The 25031-nt window shown below is 39.3% G+C and overlaps 2 protein-coding genes across 2 annotated transcripts; one reads left to right on the top strand and one right to left on the bottom strand.

Moving 5' to 3' along the window:
- The first annotated feature begins 717 nt into the window (after nucleotides 1–717).
- On the top strand, nucleotides 718–3776 carry LOC140803488 (small ribosomal subunit protein uS8my-like). The gene is made up of 4 exons (XM_073159388.1): nucleotides 718–779; nucleotides 1331–1580; nucleotides 1991–2151; nucleotides 3285–3776. The coding sequence occupies exons 2-4, from the start codon at nucleotides 1451–1453 to the stop codon at nucleotides 3381–3383; spliced, it is 390 nt and encodes a 129-aa protein (XP_073015489.1). The 5' UTR covers nucleotides 718–779; nucleotides 1331–1450; the 3' UTR covers nucleotides 3384–3776.
- A 20288-nt stretch (nucleotides 3777–24064) lies between these two features.
- LOC140802925 (uncharacterized) lies at nucleotides 24065–24646 on the bottom strand. Its single transcript, XM_073158536.1, has one exon. The coding sequence runs from the start codon at nucleotides 24644–24646 to the stop codon at nucleotides 24065–24067; it is 582 nt and encodes a 193-aa protein (XP_073014637.1).
- Between the last annotated feature and the right edge of the window lie 385 nt (nucleotides 24647–25031).

Genomic DNA, 25031 nt, shown 5'->3' with positions numbered 1-25031 from the left:
AGATACGATCCGTGAGACCGTCTCACACAAGTTTTTGCCTAATAATATATCAAGAGTTTTGAATGTGTTATAGATATGATAACTATATATGATAAAAAGTGGGTACTAACTAGACTATCTACGCTTGTGGTGTGATTCACGTTTGGAAGGTTATTGTCAAAGTATATTTGTGTTTTTGTCTAATTGGTTTGAGATTTTTTTTTATCGGATCTCAATGAGATATTTATTATATTAAACAATAAGTTTTATCCTATCTTTGTCGTATGAATATATAATATTTTTGTAATAAAATATAGAATTTTATAAGGATGGAGATCAATCAATTAATGTAGGAAATATGATTGGCATTCTCAAAAAACGGTACAAATAGCGACGGTGTTAACATAAACGGTCGCCGATCTAGATCGGCGACGGTTTGTTTAATCACCGTCGCAATAATATCGACGGTTCTGCAAGCACCGTCGCCGATATAGATCGGCGACGGTTATTTTCGAACCCGTCGCTAATATCGCCTATAGCAACGGCATTACTCTAAACCGTCGCTACATAGCGACGGTTTCTTATAGAACCGTCGCTATGTTTCTATATATGCAGTCCTTCCCGAACATTTTCTTAAACGATTTCATCTATATCAGGTAGTTGTTATACTCTATCAATTTTTTCGAAGTTTCGATTTTTTTTATTTTGTACTAACATTTGTTCGTATTTATCTAGTAGATTTGCTTGTCGGTGCGATCTTCCAACACTACGTCGGAGCTGCAAATCTTCGCACAAATCAGGTTTTAAATTTTTTTATACAGTACATATACTACATAATTTTACGTTTTGCGTAGTAGTTTTTTTTATGATTTTTACGGATAAACACCTTCGCTATATTGATTTTTACTATAAACATCGTCGCTTCATAAGCGACGGTTTTTTAAAAAAACCGCCGAACAATATAGCGACGCTTTTTAAAAAGCCGTCGCTTCATATTGCGACGGTGTTTTTAACCCGTCGCGTCAAATAGCGACGGTTCTGAATATCCGTCGCTTATATTAGCGACGGTGTTTGTGTAATATCGACGGTTCTGAATATCCGTCGCTTATATAATCCAACTAAAATACTAAAAAATACATGTTAAACAAAATGAGCTAATGGGTCATTTCGGATAAATTTTAAAAATTTATTTGTACTTTTTTAATTTTGGATTGGATTAATGAAGATTGTTTTAGAGAAAATTAATTTAAAAACAAATCCAAAAGTCCAAAAAGTTCTTTTTAATTAAAAAAAAATCTATTTTTGCAAAACTTAAATTAATTTATATATACATATATATATTTTTAAATAGGTAAAATTAAATTGGGCCAGAACAACAGAGGCACAAAAAGTAAATAAAGCCCAGATTTGTTGCCCAACGAAGAGCATCAGAGGGGATTGGAGCTGTCGCACAAGACAAAAAACATCAGAAATGGGAAGAAGAATATTGAACGACGCCTTGAGAACCATCGTCAATGCCGAAAAGAGAGGTTTCGCTTCAGCTGAGATCAACCCCATCTCTAATGTCATGGCTTCTTTTCTTCGAATCATGAAATTTAGAGGTATACTTGTCTAAATTTTATCTATTCTTTTGTAGCGACTCTGAATGTATTCTTCGTTGATTTTGAGTGGTGCCGATTACTTGGAATTTAAGATGACCAAATTGGTTGGATTTGTTCTTTGGACTGTTTGGAAAGATCGATGTTTTTTCAGATTTTTTGCGAGGTTGAGTTTGATATTGGAGTGTAGTGAAAATAAGAGTTTTAAAGTAGTCAATCGAACGAATTTGATTGTGAGAAGTGGTCCTTGAATTTTTTTAATTTTTTTTATATTTCCAATTGGCAAACGAAAGGAATAGTGTTTATTGATTCTGCTTTTGTTTTTCACTTTTTGCATCACTGAATTCCTTAATCCAAATGAAGCTTTGAGAAATATAGTGGGGCAGAAGAGTGTGATGGTTTTGAAATCACAGGGTACATTAAAGATTTTCAAGTGCATGATCCACAAAGGGTGGGGAGGATAACTGTTGAGCTACTGGGGAGAGTTAAAGATTGCCGTGCTCTCACGTATAGACAAGACATTAAGTCAAAGGACATCGAGAATTACAAAACCCGTGCTCTTCCAACACGCCAGGTTTGTGTATTTTCCTCACATTTGAAGTTTGTGCTATTGTGACTGACTAGATTTTGTCATGCCTGCGCATCGTGGAAGAACGGTGAAATTGTAGATTTTTGTTGGAGTTTGAGATTTGTTGCGTCTGGTTTGGATATATTTGGTAGAATCATTTATGATGAGGAATTAAATGAAGTAATGACAGCTGGGAAGTTCATTTGTTTTTCTTTACGTAGGGTCGAGCGCATGTTGTTTTATAAAAATTTATAGTTGATGATAACGGTGCAACTCAAATTTTTAAACCGTACAACAGCTCAAGCACTACGTTTCGATTGTTATAACTTGCAGAAACAATTATTGAACTCAACAATCTCACACCCAATAATTACAGTTTTTGTAATAAATGAGAATCGAAGCCGTGATTTTGACTTTGATATAATTGTAAGACTGAGCGCTTGTCGTATTGCCAAAATTTGTAGGACCAAACGCTTGTGGTTTTAACAAAAATATAGCGGGTGGTAATGGTGTAACTTAAATCTTTTAAATTATACAATAGCACAACGAGTCAAACATCGTGTTTCGATGGTTCTAACCAACATGAACAATTATTGCACCCAACAATTAAGATTTCTAATACATTCGTTTATGACAGTTTTTAACATTGCAATGGAAAACTTATCTGCCCAAGAACCTTTGTTGTAGAAATGTTAGTAATGTTTTTCTCAGTTCTCGTTTGTTTGGTCAAAATATGATGTATGATGGGTTATTGATCTCAGAGTAAGAACAAAAGGCTGACTTTTTATTGTATGCCTCTCGATCATACTGGCGAATCCACTTGGTTTTGTACTGGACTAGGTCGCCCTGTAGAGTTTAGTGATTCTCATCAATTACTCATGGATAAAACACGACTCTTCTTGCGAATTTATAATATATAACTTCATATTTAAGCTATCAACCCCATAATTATAGTTTAGAACCCTGAAACCATGCCATTCTTGCAATCTTATTAAACTATAGTTTCCTGGTGTACTGTATATTTATGATCATTTATATAAGTTATTCTCATGTGTTTCTTATATGACGTCTCTGCATCATGATCCTCGAGTTATGAGGAAATATGTTGACTATCCCTAAATTATTTTCTCCGCGTGCAGTGGGGCTATGTTGTGATCACAACTCCAAATGGAGTCTTGGATCATGAGGAAGCAATTCGACAAAATGTTGGCGGCCAAGTGCTGGGATATTTTTACTAGAGATCTGATGGCTCTAGGGAGAAGTTGAAGTAGAAACGACAAGCCCTGCTTTCTCTACACATTTTGTTCATTTTTGGTCTCCCAGAAACAGCTTTTGAAGAACATTGAATCATGTGAGAGCTTCCATGACCGTGAAAAAATATTTTGTCCGTCATGCCCTTGCTATTTTCTGGAATCTGTATTACTGTTTCAAAATATAGTCGAAAATAATAAAGCTCTTTGTTTGTTGCTGCGGTCTAATATAGCTAATACTTTTCGCCAATACAACAGTGAATCGCGGAAGAAGTGAGATGCTTGTGTTTGAGTTTAATGCATGGTGACTTTTGGGCTTTATTTGGTGCAGTGTTTGCAAATTTGGTTCCAAATGCTGCCATGACATATTTTTAAGCATAATCACATACTTTTTCTTTTCATAAGATAGATCAAATAGTTAAAATGTATATTATGGTCTTGTAGCAACCATTGTTCTAGAACTCGGGATAGGCCCCACAATGTATATATATTATTAATAATATAATTATATTATTTTTTATATTAAAAAATAAATATCTTATCGATAATTTTATTTTATAAAATTTTAATATCTAACTATGTAAATATATAATTATACAGTTTCTTTTCTTATTAATTGTTAATTAAATGAAAATTGATATTTTTAATTTGAGATAATAGTTTTTGTTTTTAAATATTATTAATATAAATTTGAAAAATAAATTTAATAATTAATTTTTAAAATTGTATTTTATATTTAAAAAATTAACAGATTCACAGGTCCAACCCATTTCAAATGTGTTCGTTGTTATCTCTACTTGTTTTTGTTGTCTTAGATCTTGATCTTAGTTTCATACTTTCGATTGTTTAATATATACTTGAGTGGATAATGATATATTCTACTTAGTTTTCTATGTGGTTACTGTTTACAAGTCTAAAAATATATATATGAAGCGATGATGACGATGCCGAGAAAAAGAAAGAAGAAATGAAACGGTGAACGAAGAAATGCTCACTGGTTTGACGCATGCGTGTTGAGCCTCTATAAAACTTTCTTCAAGTAAGAGCCTTGGTTGAGGAGCAATGTCCTTTTATCCCTTCACCTCCTAATTTCCATCCATAGAGTTATTTTTGTTTTTCTATATCTTTCATTTCAAATTCTAAATTTAATTGATCTCAGAGAATCTCCATTTCCTTCTTATTGGAACTTGTTATGAGCTTATCAACCACGTATAATAGGAGGAAAGTCAATCACTTGATCATTATCTATTCTCAAGTACACACAACTATTAAAGTTGTTTCTGGTAAAATCAATCATCATCGCGTATTCAGCGAATCTTTTATACTATTGTCTCGAATTTTGTTTTAGTCAATACAAAGATATCTTCAAGAGACACTCACTACAAAAAAACGGTACAAATAGTGACGGTTTTAACAAAACCGTCGCCATTATAGCGACGGCTTTCCATAAACCGTCGCTATTTAGGGACGGTTTTTAGTAAATCGTGGCTTATTTAAATAAGCGACGGTTTACTTAAAAACGGTCGCTAAAATAGCGACGGTTAAATGTAAACCGTCGCTATATAGAGACCGTTGTTTATACACCGTCGCTAATATTGCGACTGTTTCATAAACCCGTCGTTATTTTGTGCGACGGGTTTTTTACCCGTCGCCGATTAACAAAATGGCGACGGGTTTCGCATAATTAAATAAGCAACGATTTTTAATAAAATCGTCGCTATTATAACGACCCTTCGTTATAATAGCGACGGTTCTGATCTAGATCGACGACGGTTTTTACAACAACCGTCGCCATAATAGCCAAACCGTCGCTTAACCTCCGTCGCTAATTATTTTATTTTTTTTTGTAGTGTATAATCAATCGATGACCAGACAAGATAAGCTGAGTTTATATATCACCTATAATATTAAAAAAAAAAAAAAAAAAAAACTAGCTTGTTGATTATATGTATAGAATAAATTTTCAAATAATGGATTGTTTTATGATTTTTTTTATAAAACAAAAACTTTAAATAATTAGTTTAGTTATTATTTTCTCTATTTAAAATTGATAAATAATATAAATGGTTTATCAAATATGTAGGAGTTAATCGAGAAAAAAAAGAAGAAGAAATAACTAATATAATATGTTAAAATTACTATAAGTCCATGTGATGAAATGTTCATACAAAATAAAATCAGAAAAGCTAATGTAAACGGTCTGGTGAATCAATTCTGTGAGACGAATTTCCGACCCAATCCGAATTATGGAAAAATATTACTTTTTATATCAAAATATTATTTTTTATGATAGTTATGAATCAAGTATGTCTGTCTAATGATTATAGACTCATGAGGTCGTCTCATAAGAGACTTGTTCAAATAATTATAAATGTAGGACTTTTTTTTGTGACATACTATACCAAAGTGGTTTAGAAGCCCTCAAACATTATTATTTAATACGCATATCCGGTTGTATTCACATGATGATACAAGATTTAGTTGAGAGAGAACCTTAAATATTTTGACAAAAAAACTTGCAAATTAAAAAGAAAATATCAAATCTGAAATTTAATTGAGAAGAGTTACCATTCGTATCTTAATTAGGAGTTTGGACATGCATGGAGGGAGGGTCCTTTGGAGAAAAACAAGAGTATGTTTCTTATGAGACGGTCTCACGAATCTTTATCTGTGAAACAAGTCAACCCTACCGATATTCACAATAAAAATAATACTCTTAGCGTAAAAAGTAATACTTTTCATGGATGACCCAAATAAGAGATCTATCTCACAAAATATAACTCGTTGGACCGTCTCACACAAGTTTTTAACAACAATTAATCTTGGCGTGAATCAAGAACCAAAGCTTTAGAAAAAGTGTGTGTATATATATAAAGATTGGCCCGACACTCCACTTATAGTTGCCACTAAAAAGCTTCTCGAGTCTAGAACTGTGGATGCAATAATTGAAGCACGGGTCTTAATATCATCTTTTATTAAAATATTTGGTAAACTGCAATTCATATTTCAAATCTTCGTACGTCTTGAATAAGATTTGATCTATCGATGCTTCTACGTTACGTACAACAATTTGATGAAATATATTTCTTGAAATTCGACTTCACCCAATTTAACTATTTTTGAGTCGCAAAGTCGTCCAAAGATTATATTTCAATCACTCTTCCAATATGACTAATTATTTGCGTAGGTTAATGAGATGTTAAAAGTGACTTTATATGTACTTTGATAATTACAAATTACAATATTGAATTCGAAAAAGAAAAATAAGACAATGATTGAGCGAAAATGACACAAAAAAAAAAAAATCAATGAATTTCATGCTTCCCTTAATGATTAAGTCTAAATTAATACCTGGGATAGTCGTGACTCGTGAGATTTATATATCGAAATCATTCCGATTGAATTGGCTATTAAGTACAAATAGTTTGATTTAATTAATATTTTGTGTTTCGTGAGGCAAATATATGATGACTTTGAAGTACTTAACTTAAAAAAAAAAATAACCGATGACTTTTTTTTGTGATGATAAACTCACAATCACTATTTTTCAGTGTGCATTGAGTAAACTTTGAGATTAACAAAATAGTCTATAAATCACGTCGTATAACAAAAAATATAAAAACACAATGAACGAACTCTATGCGACATACTCACTACTTGTAATCATTTTGCTGATATCGTCTAAACCGGCCCGGACGGACACCTAGAGGGGCCAAACCACACTTTCTTTTTAAAATGAAAGTTAGAAGTACTGCTTTCTCAAAAGACAATAATAATTATTGCAACCAAGTTGGAAATTTTAAGAAAATGGTTTCAAATAAAGTACGAAGACATGAAGTTCAAAAGATGACAAGTATCCATGGTTTTCTTAATTTTCCACAATTTCACCTAACAAATTACCTAAAAAATGTGTAGTCCACAAGAAATCACAACAACCTGAGAGCCAACGGCCCGAAATTTTATGGTGTATATGATGTACCTAATATAGGCCGCGATATGTTAAAGTTTTTTTTTTTGAGTAAGTACGTACAAATATGTTAGGATAACATAAATATAGAAATTACATCACATATCATTTAATACAATGTGGTAAAATGCACATTTTATTCAATAAAAATAAAACAAATGTTCTTCGATCTACAATGACATATATATTACTTTTTATTTTATTAATATCAGTCTTAAGTTTGTGATCCTGACGGATCAGACTACTTGAACCGTGTTTTGACCTTTTAGGGAAGCTAATCTACACACATCGCATGTATATAATTATTTTATTTTTAAATATATTTTTTTATCATAAAGTTTATTGGGTTGCGAATATGTTAACAATCTTGATTTTGATGATAAGAAAATTTATTGTTGTGTTTCTAGATATTTAATCACGTATGTAGTTGGTAAATCAGAAGTTAGAAATTTTGAGACGCTGAAACTCGAATTCGGCATAATTAACTTGAAATTCAGCACAACAAAAAATTCAGTATAGCAGACCTCCACCCATTTCAACATACTTTCGTTTGAATATTCATTTTAGAGCAGACCAAATTAGTCGGTCAAACCAGGATGGTCAACAGAAAAATCATCTCCATATCAGAAAATGGATAGCAATGCGGATATGACTGTTTTAATGTCAGAAATCGTATATAAAATTTCCAAACGGCCATTTCTTGTTTTTAATATTCAAATCATTCTTGGAGACCATACATACAACAGTTTGAAAATAAAATGAAAGAGAGAGAAAGACGAATAACAACTTCACCTCAAAAGGAATACCTAAAGGCATTTATTGAAGGATTGAAATATGAATTGAAGTTGTAAAAGATGTATCATCTGATTGAGAGTATTGAGAGTTATCGCCTTATATGATGTTACAATTGAGATAACTGCATTGTAATGGATTAAATCATCATACACAAACTATGCACACGATATAGAAATGAGCTTGATCGAATATTTGAGTGATGGTCTTTGAACGAAGATATTAAAGAATGTGTTTTGGTTTTGAAACTTATTATCTAGAGTTGAGAGTGTGGTAGGAGGTTCAACAGGGAGTGAGTAAGTTTATTAATTAAAGTGGGTGTTTACAAGTATTGTCAAGTCAAAGTCTCGTAGTGAAATTCTTCCGAAAACAAAAGAAGAAGAAGAAATATGTAAGGATTTGACATTCGAACTTCCATAAACAATATCTTGTTTAAGTTGAACTTTCATTTCATAGATGCTCACTGAATTCATTCTACTGATATTGAGAATATTTGATTCACTGAGTTCGGTTGGACTTTTTTTTTGCACTGATTATTCAAGTTTTCTCCTGCATTGAGAAGATTGAAATTTAATCTTGGCTGCTAACACCAATTGAGATTATTAACGGATAAAAACACCAATTTTTATTCTTCTGAGCTTTAAGCTCTAATTGAAAATTTAACGGATCAAAACTCAAAATAGAGGAAGTCAAAGAAATACTTGATCAACACGCTTGAGAATGTCAATTTCTTAAAAATATAGTTGATCAATTTTTTTTTTACAAATTTCCATATTTCTGATAGTTAGGGGTGATCACGGTACGGTTTTGCGGTTTTTTTTAAAAAAATTAAAACCGAATTGCCATATGCGGTCGGTTAGTATTTTAAAAAAATAGTCACGGCTTTATATGTAGAATTAATCTCAAGGTTTTGAGCAGTTTTTGGCGGTTGCGGTCGGTTTACGGTTTTTTTTAATGAAAAATTTTAAAACTTATATTCTAATTTATTTTAAAACAACAACAATATTATAGCATCTTCAAATATAAAATATAGTTCAAATCACACAAAGATAAAACTAGAAAAAACAATAATCAAGATTTAAAACTAAGTCAATAATTTAACAATACAGTCACAACAAAAATGACATTTACACTATTTTATTATTATTTTTATTTTCAAATTTAAACAAAATATTGTTGTAAAAAAAATAAACAATCTAATAAATTAAGACGAAGATAAGTTTATTTTGTAGGAGTAATATTTTGAAGAGATATAATGAAGGATGACTTCTTTAATTGAATATGTCGTTTACAAATTATTATAATCCTAGACAAATATTATGGAAAACGATTTGGGCGGTGAAGTTTTGTGCGGTTATTGACAAAAAAATAACCGAACCGTGAATGCGGTGCGGTTTATGATTACTATTTTTAATCGCGGTTTTTATAAAATATTAGAAAAAATGGTGCGGTACAATGCAGTTCGGACGGTTTGTGCGGTTAATTAAATTTTTTTATCACCCCTGCCGATAGCATGATGAGACATGCATAGTCACTTTGCCATACAGTGAAAACATGGGACAATCTCCGAAGGCTAAACTGTCCATGGACCAAATGAAATTACGCGTCTAGAATGGATTTCTTGAAATTTCAATAGTTGGAATGTTTATTAAAAAGCCAAGGCCACTGGTTCTTCTCAACCATAAAATTCTTTTCCCAATCACAATCTCTTAATATATAGGCGAACAGAAGTCGTTCCCGTCTGGAAAAATGGTTTCATGTTTTGTTAATTTCCTTTTCTTTTTCTTTTTTTGGTTAGAGAACATTGAATTTCTACATTCTGAAACAAATACAGATGATCTACACAAGGAAACATGCATCAAGAAAATTATATATTGTTTGCACAATATTTGGTGTTGCGGGCGTGCCAGGTGCGAAGTGCACCGATTTGTGTGAAAATGGTAAAAATCTAACTTCTAAAATCAAACGACGGTAAATTCTAAATTTGATCGTTGGTTCTAATCTCCTAAAACATATGCGATGCCAAAATTAAGAAAACTATTGGAAAGTGATGGAAATAAACCCCTGACATGATTTTGCATTTACAAAACTGTAGGAATTCATCAAAGACATGAAAAATATAATAATTTGTTGCTGAAATCTAAAACGTGAATGCTAGAACAACTATTGAAAAGCTTGAAAAATAATGCTTGAAGACTGGAAATTTGCAGAGAATATTTGCAGAGTTTGTCTGTGTTGAGTTGTGTCCCTTTTTTGTTTGCCGATGTCCTCTTTTTCTTTCTGCAAACTGTGCGGTTCCTCCCACTCCCCCATGAGCCATGTTCCCCGCTCTTCATGCCACGATCTCAACCTCTCCTCCCATGATCTTCCCCCTTTTTCAGTGCTTCGTGATCGGTTTTAAAAATCAACCCGGTGTGTTTGATGGGCTTTTAATTAATTTCTACATTCATTGGGCTTCGAATTAAATAATTATTTTTAGCCCAAACAATTGCCCCCCGCAAGCATTGGCCCATTGGGCCAAAATGCTTGTGTCATGTAAACCAGCTTTAATTCTTTTATTTGGAACGGCCCGTGAGCATTTTATGTGGAGTGACCTTGTGATTTTGGGCCAAGCCCAATTTAGATTTTTCATTACCAATTTCCCTCTCAGATTCAAATCGATAACCTTCGGCCCTCTTTCTCTTCTCCTTCTGCGCTCCCGCTCTTCACTCCCCGCTGCCATCGCTTCGTCCGATTGCTCTCATCGCTGGTGTGGAAGACGCCGCTTCGTCCGATTGCTCCACTGCGGCAGTTCTCATTCGCGTTCTTGTGCCCTGAAACTCTCCCCGCTCGCTCCTCCGCCGTCGCTGTTGCTGCTTGAGGGTTTAACCATGGTTCAAGATTCCTCTCCGGCGAGTTCCTCCGAACCAAACGCGAAGGGTACCCTTTCTGCTCCAGCCAACATCTCGGCCTCCCCGCTCGCTGCGCTTGCTGATTCTGCCGCGATTGTTGAGGGCTTCCCAATGGTTCTAGGTTCCCTTTCAGCGCCTCTCCGTGACTCTGGCACTGTGGATTCTCCAACGTCTCAAGTTCACGCCGCCGCTGCCACATTGCCCGTGGCGTTCGCCGGCTCCAATCCTGGTCCCAATCCATTCGCCGTTGTCTCTGGGTTATTTACAGGCGTACCTTCGCGTTTCGGCCAGCCTCCTTCCGCAAGAGCGAGTGTTCCTCTCGGCTCCGGTCAGAACTCAACGATGGCCATGGGTATTTCTTCATTCATTTTCTTGAATCATTACTCAGCGTTTCTTGATTCCTTGAATATTGCTTGTCGTCGCGATTGACTTACAATTCTCTTTACTGTTTTGTATTGATTTTGCATCTGAGAAAACAAATGATGGACACTGGGTTTATCTGTGTAACTGAGTTACCTCTTTGGACGTCAGGTTTCTGTGGGGAGTGATGGATTATTGTTAGACCATTCATTAGCCGTTGTTTTGTATGTGTGGTAAAGCGGCCATTATTTGGCCCTGTGTTGTACATCAGTGACAATTGATTTTTCTGAACATTTCTTGCTTTATGCAGTGGTTTTTGACCCCAAACAGTCCATTGACTCTAATTATGTCCCTGTTGCCACCCAAATTGAGGCCGCACACACCGGGTATGTGTGGTATTTGTTTACTAAATAGAATGTGAATTTGCTTTTGCTCACTCCCTTGTTGGTTTTCAGGTTGCCAGCTGCAACGTCATCCCCACCTCTGACTGCTCTCAATATGGTGACCCCATCTTCGATGGAAGTTGTCCCATCTGTCCCTGCTATTGTTTCTGCTTCGATTATTACTTCGGTGATGGCCACTCCCTTGATTCCCTCTTCGAATGCATCTGGTATGCCCTTGGGTTGTGGTTTATTTGTTTGGTAGAGATGTTTGAAGTATCCACTCATTTCTTGTAGGTGCACCAGTTATTAATCCATTTGCATCCGAGCCAGGAGCTTTACACAAATCTGAAGTTGAAGCTAGGTATGAATTGCATCTTTCATGGTTATCTGTCTCCTTTGTGTATTGCAATGTTTCTAACTTATCTCTTGTTCCACTGTAGGAGCTCGACCTTTGCTTCTCTGGCTCTTGCTACCATTGGCCCTGTGCGGCATCCTACCTATCATGAGAATCAATTCCCTCCATCAGTCCATCAGTTGTTCTTTCCCCTGCCTTCACTACACTCGAGGGATTTGTTGCTCTCCAGACGTTTATTGCCCCACAGTGAGCCTTCCCAGTTCAAATCTTGGCCACGGGTTCCTGAGGGTTGGGTTGAGTGGATAGATCGTTTGACCCCTCATTTTGGGCAGCATTGGCGCCATCAGGGCTTGTGGCCACTGGTTGTGACTTCCAAGATGAAAATAAACAAGCAATCCGTTTTATTTGATTGTCTTCTCCGGTTTTGGTCCCCTTCCAGCAATGTTTTCATCTTCCCCTTTGGCCCAATGTCTATAACTTTGTATGACATCTCTTTGTTCCTCGGGTTGCCTGTGGTTGGGCCTGACTCCCCCTATTTCATTGATGATCCCGCTGCCCCGACTTTAGCTCATACCCGTTACTGCTATCCCTCCTATCGGGCAGTGGTCAAGGAATGGTCCTCGCATACAGGTGTTCCTTCTGTGGTTGAACACGTCATGTTTCTATGGGTCTTGATTTGCCATTACATTTTCTGCCCTTCGTCCGGCAAGCCATCATCCGAATACCTGCCCCTTGCATGCTCCCTCAGCACCGGTAGAGTGTATAATTTGGCGGTGATGCTTCTAGGGTCCGTATACCGCAGTTTGAATCAGTGTGTTCGGCACGATCCTATTTCCAAGCTGGGGGGAGTATCATGGTTTCTGCAAATATGGGCCTTCTCTTATTTTCCTGGCGTGATGGACTTTCTTGCTGGCCCTCCTACCATGTTGCGCATTACTTCACTGATGGGGAGCCACCTTACTCTTTCCGCCTCTGATCTGATGGATTACTTGCAGCGGCTGAAGCTTGATACACTCAATCTTCCAGCACGACCGAGCGTTTCTTGCCTTACCCGGCCTTTCTGGGTTGGTGCTTTTCCGGACTTTAATGGTCGTTCTCCCGATGAGATTGCTGCTCTAATCTTGACTCGGTATATCCATCCCAGATTATTGGTAGTTGATTGTTCTTCCACACGCCCGCCATATAATGACAAGTCGAGTTGGTCGTTCGAATTTTACAATCCTTCTTTATATGCGTACCAATTCTGGCTCTCACCGGCAGTTCCTCACACCTCGCTATCTTTCCCGGTGGATTTGACTCATATTGTCTCAGAGATCGCCTCTAGGAGACTTTCCAAGGCAACCGTACAGCTCCTATCCACTTTATCCGGGAGGTTTCTCAGCCCGATGGTGCCACTTGACCGAAAGATGGCCGAGTCATTTGCTATTTGGTGGAAGTCACGCTATCTAGACCTCATTCCATCAGTAATTCGACACCCTGGTATGGTCTGGTATCCTTCTTTATGTTTACATAACGCTTTGTTGTCGATATCTGTTATTCCAGCATTGTTTCTGTGATTTCTTGTAGATGCTCGCAAGCGAGATGTGGCTCCGAGTGAAGACAGTCCTGTGTCTGTCAAGCTCCCAAAAATGGATACTCAAGGGAGTTTGAAACTCAAACAGGAGCAGGTCACAGTGCCTCCGAAATCTCAATCCTTGAAGACTAAAGCCGCTCCTAAAGCTGCTCCGACAGGAAATATCACTCGTAGGCTCCAGACGGTGGGTCGGCGATATCATACTCGCCATTCAACTAAACTGGTTTCTGGCCCTAGCAACACCGTTGATGACCCCATCATCCTTGGTGAAGATGATCCACCTCTTGTCTCTGAGCGACCGAGCCCCAAGAATTCTAGCCCCGAGGTTTCAGACATTAATGAAGCTTTTGACATTGACTTCAGTCCAGCCACATCTGAACAGGGAATCCTTCAAGCTGGAATATCTGGTGTTAAATTTGATACCAATCCTGATGTTTCTGAGGAAAGAGCCACTGATAACCCTTCTATCTTGAGGGACTTCCCTTCTACTGCTGGATTCAGTCCAAATTCTCCCAATTCATTGCCCGTTGCGGTCACCCTTTCTATGGTAATTTCTCTCAACTTTTCTCTTCGTTTTGAATACCTCCGTGTATTTGCTATGCTCAACCTTGACTTTGTTTATTTGACAGGATTTGACATCTCGGAGGGCTCGACTCAAGCTTATAGGGGAACCCGAGATGCAGGTTGATTTGAGCTTCTCGGACGATATCTCATCAATGCCTTCCAATCTTGAAAGGTGTACACCGTCTGTGGAAGCGCTCGCTCATGCAAAGATGGCCATTCGAAATTTCCTTGGCCTTGGCTTGCATCAACTTGGGGAGTCCCAACGACTAGCTATGCTGTCATCTGTCTCTATTCTCAAGACTTCCTCGGAATTCGCCACTTCAGAGTTTGGTATACTTGACGATCTTCCTACTATATTCTCTAAGTCAGACGCTGCCTTTGCTACTAGTTCGGATATGATATCCCAACGCACGTCATTCCAGAGTAAGCGCGAAAAGAAGGAAGAGTTGGACAAGCATGATAAGGTGGTCCGTGAGCAAATCGCCGCAGTGACAGCTAGTTATGATGTGGAAGAAGCTGAAGTCAAGCGATTGGAAGAGGAGATTCACAGGCGCAGAGCTAGGATGGTCACTTTGTTGGACGAGGCAGAAACTTTGGAAGCAGCTCTGTTAGAAACAAGGAAAAACTCGCATACCATCGGCCATCAACTTTTCGGCCTCAAGAATGATTATCACATGTGGACCAGTAGACTTCACGAGGCCGAGATTACCCAGTCCGAGTGTCTGGCCAAGTGGGAGCAGCTGCGCACTTTATTTCCATGACTCCTCATTTGTTCAGTTTCTTAGTATGCAATGAATGTGAGCGATTGTCGTGTTCAGGGCAACTTGTTTTGAGGACACTTTACGAACACACTCTTGCTTTTGGGCTTTTATATTCCTATATCTCCTCTTTTGCTGGTTCATTCTTTTCGTGCACATTGGCATGTTTATTTTCAGCAGGTAGCATGGATTGGCCATGGGTTGGCCTTAATTTTCTGGTGTATTCGATACCTAAACCTTGGTGTCGTTTGGGGCTCTTTGAAACACCGGTAAGTCTTGCCCTTACATGCTCTTATGTGCTCTTATGTGCTCCTATGTGCTGCATCCACTCAAGACGATTCCCTCGCCCCTAACATTATGCATTGCACTTCAGTCGGATCCCTTTCCCGCATACACGTATATGCATTTGCACTTCAGTCGGACCCCTTTCCCGCATACACGTATATGCATTTGCACTTCAGTTGGACCCCTTTCCCGCATACACGTATTTGCACTTCAGTTGGACCCCTTTCCCGCATACACGTTTACTTACTGTTCTTGCATGCGGTGGCTCCGCTTCTTATCTATTGATTGTTGGTTTGGTGACGGTGGATTTGTACGGGGTGTTATGTATTGGAAGGAGTTCACATTCGTTCTTAATCAACTTAACACAACTCACTTCAATAGCTTCAAATCAAAACCATAGGTTGACTTAAAACTCCCCACTCAAGATTATTCTCTCCCTTGATCCATTATCCATACACAATGAATCCAATATGATGAAAGTGGCCTATTGGCCGACTTTTATTAATCATTCGTTTTCTGAATCATAACAAATATTTACATCAGTGGCCATACAGCCTACTTCAAATAAAATTCTTACAACATGAAGCTAAAAACAGTATAAAAATGGCTGAGTAGCCTATTTCTATACTAAAATTAACTTCTGGGTCTCTTGTGGCTTGCATAGCGTCCTTGTTCTTTTCTGTTCTTCTTTTACTCCCCGCTATTCCGCTTGGCAAGCTCAACTCCCCGCTCGGTGTGTTTCTTGCCTGCCATATTCCAAGTGGCCTGAAAGCCTACTTCATGGTCTGTCACTGCACATGCAAGCGACCGATTCATATAATGACAGAATGGAACATTAGAAATATGGGCCGAATGAATAATAAGTGGCCGCAAGGCCAACTCCCTAGTGAAACAAAGTGCCTCCAAAATAATGAAGTCTCGTTTTCTCTAAACAATCTTATTGTTTGAAACATAAACAACGGATACCTCAGTGGCCCTAAGGCCTACGTCATATTACGTACTGAAATAAGAAACTAAAAATATACGAAAGTGGCCCCGAAGGCCAACTCCCCACTGAATATCAGTCTTTTAGTTTTCTTTATTCGCTCACTTTTCTACTCCTTCCCTCATACTTGGAAAATACGGCTTGAGATACTTGCCGTTTATGCATCTTTTGTGTGGATGGCCATCTATGCTTGATAGCCAATATGCATTTCCGTCTAACACCTTATGTACCTTGAATGGTCCCTCCCAGTTGGGAGACCATTTACCCAGCTCTCTATCCTTTGTTCCTAGTGGTAGTATGGTCTTCCACACTATCTCTCCTTCATGGAAACTTTTCTTGCTAACTCTTTTGTTGTAGATTCTTGCCACTTTCTGTTTCTGTAACAGCAAAGCATTGTACGCTTGGATTCTCAACTCATCTAGTTCTTCTAGCTCCATGATCATTGCTTCATTATAATGCTCGAGGGAAAGTTCATTTTGCTTTGCCACTCGCATTGATGGCACCATAATCTCCAATGGGAGCACTGCATCATGGCCAAAGGTAAGGGAAAAAGGGCTCACTCCAGTGGCAGTCCTCTTGGATGTCCTGTATGCCCACAAAGTTTCTGATAATAGCCTTGGCCAATCCCTAGGATTCTCTTCCATCATCTTTTGTAGAATCTTTATCAACACTTTATTTGACGCTTCGGCTTGCCCGTTAGACTGTGGGTAATGAGGGGATGAGTTTATCAATTTAATTCCATAGTCTTCTGCAAACTCCCTCATATCTGAGCCTGTGAACATAGTTCCCTGATCTGTGGTCAATGACTCTGGAATTCCAAATCTATGAATAATATTCTCTTTCACAAAGTTAATAACATCCCCTTGCTCCGCTTTCTTCAAGGGCACTGCTTCTACCCATTTGGTGAAAAAATCTGTAGCCACAAGGATGAACGAGTGGCCTTTAGATGATGAAGGGTAGATTTTCCCTATTAAGTCCATGGCCCAGCCTTTGAATGGCCATGGTTTGACAACGCTGTGAAGTTCATCCGCTGGAATTCTTTGGATGTTCCCATGTTTCTGACATGGCTGGCATCCCCTAGCATACTTGATGCAATCTTTCAGGATGGATGGCCAATAGTAGCCATACCTCCTTATCAACCATCTCATCTTTATTCCAGATTGATGCGCTCCACACACTCCCTCATGAACTTGCTTCATGATCTCCAAAGCCTCTGGGAAGCCTATGCATCTGAGAAGCAGACCATCTAACCCTTTCCTGTACAAATCACCCTCCACTAAAACGTAATTAAGAGCTCTCATCTTTAAACCATGTGGAATATCTTTCCCGGTTGATTCTAATACCATTTTCATGTCATCCCTCCAATCCCCAGCTAAATTTACATCCAAGTTGAGCGTGTCTACCTGAATCCCTCTTTGCTGAATTGAAGGGTGGTTTTTCTTCTGAATCAACACTAGTCTGTGAGTGAGTTCTGGAGACATCTTCAATCCCGAAGCAACCTGTGCCAACTCGTCTGCCTCCCAATTTTCTTGTCTTGGGACGTGGACTAATGACACTTCCTCGAAATCATCTAGAAGTTGGGATGCGGCGGTATAGTAAGGTGCCAAGGACAAACTTGTGCATTTGAACTCCCCTGACAGCTGTTTGAGTACCAGCTGAGAATCCCCTGATATCAATAATTCTCTTGCCCCTAGATCTTTCAGAATTTCCAATCCAATGACCAGTGCTTCGTATTCTGCTTGATTGTTGGTGCATGGGAAATCCAAATTGAAGGATAGAGCGGTTTTCACACCTCTTGGGGAGGTGATCACAATACCAGCTCCAGCTGCTGTTTCTGTGCTTGATCCATCGAACTTCAACTCCCAGGGTTGGACTCCAACTCCACAAACTGGAAACCCAACCTGTTCTCCAATAAACTCATCAAGTGAAGGGTGATCAGCTAAAAAATCGGCGATAGCTTGGCCTTTTACTGATTTTTGGGGATAATATGTCAATGTAAACTCGGCCAACGCTAAAGACCATTTGCCAATTCTCCCAGAGAGGATGGGTCTATTAAGCATGTATTTAATCAAATCGGTTTTAGCCACCACAAACACTCTTGATTGAATCAAATAATGTCTTAACTTAGTACATGCATAATACAGCGTTAAGCATAGCTTTTCAATCACAGAGTATTTTACCTCTACTGGAGTAAGGAATCTACTCAAATAATAGATGGCTTGTTCATTTCCTTCATGATTATTTTGAACTAGTAGACACCCAATTGATTCATGAGCAGCAGAGATGTATAATTTAAGGGGCATTCCATACCTGGGGGGCATAAGCACAGGTGGATTAGATAAATATCTCTTGATCACATCAAAAGCCCTCTGATGCGACTCTTCCCATTTGAACTCCCCGCTGTCTTTGAGCTTCAACAGCTGTGAAAACTCCTTTGTCTTCCCTGCAAGGTTAGAAATAAAACGCCTCAAGTAATTCACTTGCCCAAGGAAGCGTTGCAACTCTTTCTTGTTCCTAGGTGGATTTGCTTCCATAATAGCTTTGGCTTTGTTCTTATCCACTTCAACTCCCCTCTGGTGCACAAGAAATCCCAGAAAGTTTCCTGCCTTCACGCCAAATGCACATTTCAATGGATTTAACTTTAATTCATGTTGCCTCATTCTTTGGAAACTTTTCCTCAAGTGCTCAATGTGATCAGTAGCTTGTTTGGACTTTACAACGATATCATCTATATATACTTCAATATGATGTCCTATCATGTCATGAAAGATGGAGTTCATGGCTCTTTGATACGTGGCTCCCGCGTTCTTTAGCCCGAATGGCATAACAAGCCATTCAAACGTACCAACAGCTCCCGGGCATCTGAATGCTGTTTTGTGAGTGTCAGTCTCGGCTATTTTGATTTGGTTGTAGCCCGAGAATCCGTCCATGAAAGACAACAACTCATGTTTAGCCACTGAATCAATTAACATATCAGGTATCGGCATCACATATACATCTTTGGGAGTTGCACAGTTCAAGTCTCGGAAGTCGATGCATATTCTGACCTTGCCATTCTTCTTCATTACTGGCACAATGTTTGAAAGCCACTCGGTATATCGGATTGGCTTTATAAACTTGGCCTTCAACAATTTCTCAACTTCCTCTTTCACTTTCAATTCAACTTCTTTTGACATGCGACGAGATGACTGTTGAAATGGTTTGAAACCTTCTTTGAGTGGAAGTCGATGTTCGACCAATTTTCGGTCCAACCCTGGCATGTCATCATAACCCCATGCAAAACAATCTTTGTATTCCTTCAACATGCTGATCAAGTCTTGCTTCAACTGCTCTTCCAGTAACTTACTCACATATACAACTTTTGGATTCTCAAGCTCCCCCAAGTTAATCTCTTCCAATGGGTCTTGAACTTCATGTTGGCCATCTTCCAGTTGAGATGGCGCCATCAACAACTCATCGACTTGGAGCTCATCATTTTCGTATTCTTCTTCTTGGACCACTTCAGTTCCATAAGTGTCCCATGCTTCCTCTTCCTTTAGTTTTTCCAGTACTTGCTGCACATGTGCCTTCCATATAGAGGTTGCAGCTACCTCCTTTCCTCGTTGGTTCGAATCAATCATCAATCTCCTCAATCAGTGGCTGAATTATCGGCCTCGATGGCACGATAACGGTAGGTTTGAGGATTCTTTCCAACACCGAGCTTGGAGTTGGTGTTTGCATGTACAGTGGATTTTCTTTCTTGCTATTGCTACGGATTTTGATGGGCCCAAAATCCCCATTATAATATCTGGCTTCTACTGCACTTGCACTTGTTTGGAACGGTTGTCCATCCGCTTCTACGACCTCCACGTCATCCCCCTTCCAAAATAACAACAGTTGGTGCATTGAGGATGGTATGCACTGGTTTGCATGGATCCAATCTCTGCCTAACAACGCTTGGAAGTTGGCGGAGGAGTTTACCACGAAGAATGCACATAAAGATGACATACTCCCCACAGTAACATCGGCGGGGAGTACCCCAATGGTCTTGGTAGTTTCCCCTGTAAATGCAGCAACCGAAACTTCTGAAGGGATCAAGTCTTCTTCATTTTTGCCTAGATTTTTCAACATTCTTACTGGGAGAACGTTCACTGCTGAGCCATTGTCAATCAACACTCTAGACACTGGCTTCCCATTCAAGTGGGCTTTGATGTACAACGGCCTTATGTGCTTGGTCATGGCCGGTGTAGGCTTTTCAAGTATCACCTGCTGAGGCTTGTTTCGGTGATCCTCCTTGATAATCACTTTTGAACTCCCTTCGGGGAGTTTAATTGCCTGATCTTCTTTTTGCGACGATTCATGGGGTATCAACTCCCCGTTCCCTTCTTCTACCATTTTAAATATCTCGGGTAGTATCACCACTCCAGTGGCACAATCCACAGTGATGTGAAATTCCCCAACGCGAAAATTAATTGATTTCCTTGCTTGATCATCCTCTTCGCTTAATAAATCATCATCGTCTTCAACAAACTTGTCCTCAGTAGCCGATCTTCCAAACTTAGATTTACTCCCCACTGGCTCATTGGAGACTGGAACATCAGTTTTGGATTCATTCTTCAGCTTAGCGAACTCCTCTCTTCTTGCAATAGCTCTTTCTCTCAACAGTCGTCTCTTTTGTGTCCTAGTCGGTGGCCTAGGGAACTTTTTGTGTTGGGCCACTCTCCAAGACTCACTGAACTCCCCTCTGGCTGGAAGAACGTATCTTGGCTTTACTCCACTGTTCTCAATCATTTTTCCTTTTGTGATTTCGTATGAACGCCGTTCTCTGCCATGATCAGCTGATACTTTTCTGGTTTCCACCCTCCTTGACTCAAATTCACATGCATTTCTCCTGTTTGAATACCTTTGGTGATGACTGTGAGATGACTCCCCTCTGAACCATTGCTTCTCCATCACTGGTCTTTCAAGAAAATGTTGATCCCTCGGCCTAAAGGCCGCGGATTCACCAACACTTCTAGGGAAACGCTGCTGGGCTATTGGCATTCCATCGACACTGTGCCTTCCATGAGCTTCAAACAATTGACCCTTTGGAATCCAGTATTTCTTGATCACTCGGTCTTTCACTGCAAAAGATCGCCTTCTCTTCTCATTGAGAAGATCTCTCAAATCTGTCATATTCACATTAACCAAAGCAACGGGGGGAAAAGGATCGTCATCCACCGCCATAGACTCTTGTTTGTTAGGGAACTTCACAACTCCCTTGTTAATTCTGTCCTGCAAGATATTCTTGAACGCCCAACAAGACTTCGTAGCATGATTGTAAGAGTTGTGGTACTTACAATACTCTCTTCCCTTCAGCTCTTCTGTAGGTGGCATCTTATGATCAGGCGGGAATGTGATGAATTTTTCCTTTACCAAGAAATCGAAGATTTCCTCGGTCTTTGACGTGTCAAAAGTATAGTGCATGTCTTTGGGGAGTTGGGAGCTATTATTCTTTTCAGGTTCTGCTGGCTTCTTTTTTAGCAGGGGAACGGTGCAAGAACCAGCTGACCGAATCTCCGCCAATGCCACATCTTCCACCTCTTGATAATACGACCCCATAGCAGTTTTCTTCTTGTACGACTCTTCCCTCAAAAGCTCTTCGTATTCAGCCACTTTGGCGGCTAGCTCAAAGAAATCCCTGAACTCCATTCCCTGGAATTTCTTCCTTAATTCAAAATCTAGCCCCTTTTGTGCCATCTTCACGAACTCAGTCTCGGGTAGGAACACCTTGCACCTATTCTTCATCTTCTTGAACCTGTCTATGAAATATTCCACAGACTCTCCTTTCTTTTGAGTGACTCTGGATAAGTCGGCAATGCACACTTCAGGCTCTGTTCTATAGAATTGAATGTGAAATTGTCTTTCCATTTCTTGCCAACTCATCACTGAATTTCTGGGGAGCGAGGCATACCAAGCGAATGCAGTTCCAGTGAGGGAATTTGGGAATAGCCGCAACTTTAGATTGTTGAAGTTCTCCAAGTTGGCTAATTCCCCGCACTGGATGGTGAATCTGGCTATGTGTTCCATGCTGGACTGGCCATCCTCCCCGGAGAATAAACTGAACTCATGCACTCTATAACCCCTTGGGTACGGGTTATTCACGTCAATGTAGTCTGGATATGGTTTGTGGAACTCTGGGCGGCCAATCTGTTTCAAGGCCGGCCCATATAACTCTTGAACAGCTTCTCTCACCATTTCTGGATCAATCCCGTGCAAATTCCGAGCGGGGAGTTGGTGATGGTAATTTGCCCCCCGAGCTTGAAACCCTGCATTTAAACCAAAATTACCCCCTGGGAAGCCTCCATCTCCTCCTGGATAATCCATGTGCGATATGTCATCATAAGCTCCCGGTTGGTACAGAGGATTGGTCACGCTGAACACTTGAGCAACTGGTTGCTTCGAGCTCCCCACTCCATGAGTACGTGGATATGGCTGAGCTCTCCCTCCTAAGGTTTCTTCTCTCTTGTGAGGTGGTGTGTACCTTCTTTCGGGCTGATATGGGAGAGTACACTCTGGGCGGCGGGGATCGCCAGCCCTTGAGTCTCCAACTCCCTGATCGGATTCATGAACTTGGTTGCTTCCCTGGTCAGCCTCTTTGCCAGTAGTATTTTGCTCTCCTCGAAGGGACTTACTCGGCTTACACAAAATGGATTTCAAACAGTCAGCCATCGCCTTAGATAATGCCAGTGAGATTTCCTCAATCTTTGTATCAGTCAGTTCTCCAATCACCCTGTTTGAGACTTGGTCATTAGTAGTAGAAATCTGTAGATCCATTTCTTCAACCTGTGGTTCAACAACGTGTTGTTCTGGCTGAGGCGCTTGAGTTCCCTCTTGATTCGCCAGAGACTCCCCACCCTCCTGATTCACGTTTTCCTTTCTTCTTGGCGGCATAGTGATGGTCCCACCGGGCGTGCCAAAAATATGTTTGCACAATATTTGGTGTTGCGGGCGTGCCAGGTGCGAAGTGCACCGATTTGTGTGAAAATGGTAAAAATCTAACTTCTAAAATCAAACGACGGTAAATTCTAAATTTGATCGTTGGTTCTAATCTCCTAAAACATATGCGATGCCAAAATTAAGAAAACTATTGGAAAGTGATGGAAATAAACCCCTGACATGATTTTGCATTTACAAAACTGTAGGAATTCATCAAAGACATGAAAAATATAATAATTTGTTGCTGAAATCTAAAACGTGAATGCTAGAACAACTATTGAAAAGCTTGAAAAATAATGCTTGAAGACTGGAAATTTGCAGAGAATATTTGCAGAGTTTGTCTGTGTTGAGTTGTGTCCCTTTTTTGTTTGCCGATGTCCTCTTTTTCTTTCTGCAAACTGTGCGGTTCCTCCCACTCCCCCATGAGCCATGTTCCCCGCTCTTCATGCCACGATCTCAACCTCTCCTCCCATGATCTTCCCCCTTTTTCAGTGCTTCGTGATCGGTTTTAAAAATCAACCCGGTGTGTTTGATGGGCTTTTAATTAATTTCTACATTCATTGGGCTTCGAATTAAATAATTATTTTTAGCCCAAACATATATATATATTTCAGACCAACAAAAAAGTATACAATATTCTAAACTTTCCTAATTTATATAGATATTCTTCATCCATGGCTATTACAAAATACATTTATTCAAACTTTTATTGGAGAGGGTGAAAGTAGTTTAGCTGCATGGCCATGCTTTCACTTGTATCTACTATTTACTGAATTATATATTAATCTTCTCTGGTTAATTAAGAACCGAAATACGCCACTGAATTCTGCCGCTTCAAATCATTGTAGAATTTGGCGATGAATGCTTCGGCAGCTTCATCCACATGATTGTCTTCTTCAATCTCCCTTATCGGATATGGGGAGTCTGTGACCCTCAGTTGCCTCACCATCGGGCTCGGCCCGAATCCCGGTAGAGCAGGCGATGCCGTGGCGCTGGTGAATATCTCAAAAGCCTCCGCCACTAGGTCTTCGTCAAGGGACGGAGGCGCCGCCTCCTTGGAGGGTTTGCGCTTGCTGTTGAGGTGGAAGGGGAGGTGGAAAGTGGGGTAGGCAGGTGTGTTGCTGCAGCTGAACTCGTACTCGTTTGGTGGGGTGGGGAAGGAGAGGTGGCGGTGGTGGGTGTAGTCCGCTGCGGAGGAGGAGTGGTGGTGGAACATGAGATTGTGTATGGCTCCCAGTTTCCCGGCGATCTTGCCACGCTTCAACATGAGGTTGAGGTCGGCGAGTATCTTCCCTTTCGATATTCCTTTCCTTAACATGAAATACGCCACTCGAAGTATTTTCCAACATTTCTTCGCTATAATCGGCATGTTTTGCTCCATTTTCATCCAATCTTTGCTTTCTTTTTTGATATTTTTGATGGGTTTTGGGAGTTGAATAGGAGAAAATCTGAAAGAAGATTTGTATTGATTTGATCTAGCCAAGGCAAAGGACGTGTATTTATAGGAGGAGACTTGGTTGATGGAGCTAAGGGGAAACACGTTACACGTAGTTGAAATAGTGCTTTAATTAACTTCCATGTTGCACCCATATCCATTTTTTTACTCATTTATTATAAGAGCTACTTTTAACCAAATTTGATATATAATTTATTTTAGGGAAAATTAATTGTATTTTTTGTTTTATATATTTATTTATTTTTTTTACGATTTTGGTCTCTATGTTATCAAATTTTAGTTTTTAACTCAATTTTTTTGTTGTTGTAAT

The sequence above is a fragment of the Primulina eburnea genome, chromosome 10 (assembly GCF_022965805.1).
Source record: "Primulina eburnea isolate SZY01 chromosome 10, ASM2296580v1, whole genome shotgun sequence".
In the NCBI taxonomy this organism is placed as follows: domain Eukaryota; kingdom Viridiplantae; phylum Streptophyta; class Magnoliopsida; order Lamiales; family Gesneriaceae; genus Primulina; species Primulina eburnea.
Note: the sequence above shows the minus strand (reverse complement) of the source record. Positions and strands in the feature narration are given on the sequence as shown.

Excerpts from the sequence above, each read along its gene's own strand:
- LOC140803488 (XM_073159388.1), top strand. The coding sequence starts at position 1,451 with ATGGGAAGAAGAATATTGAACGACGCCTTGAGAACCATCGTCAATGCC. Across the intron at positions 1,581-1,990 it reads TCGAATCATGAAATTTAGAG|GGTACATTAAAGATTTTCAA; the intron begins GTATACTTGTCT and ends TTGAAATCACAG. Across the intron at positions 2,152-3,284 it reads GTGCTCTTCCAACACGCCAG|TGGGGCTATGTTGTGATCAC; the intron begins GTTTGTGTATTT and ends CTCCGCGTGCAG.
- LOC140802925 (XM_073158536.1), bottom strand. The coding sequence starts at position 24,646 with ATGGAGCAAAACATGCCGATTATAGCGAAGAAATGTTGGAAAATACTT.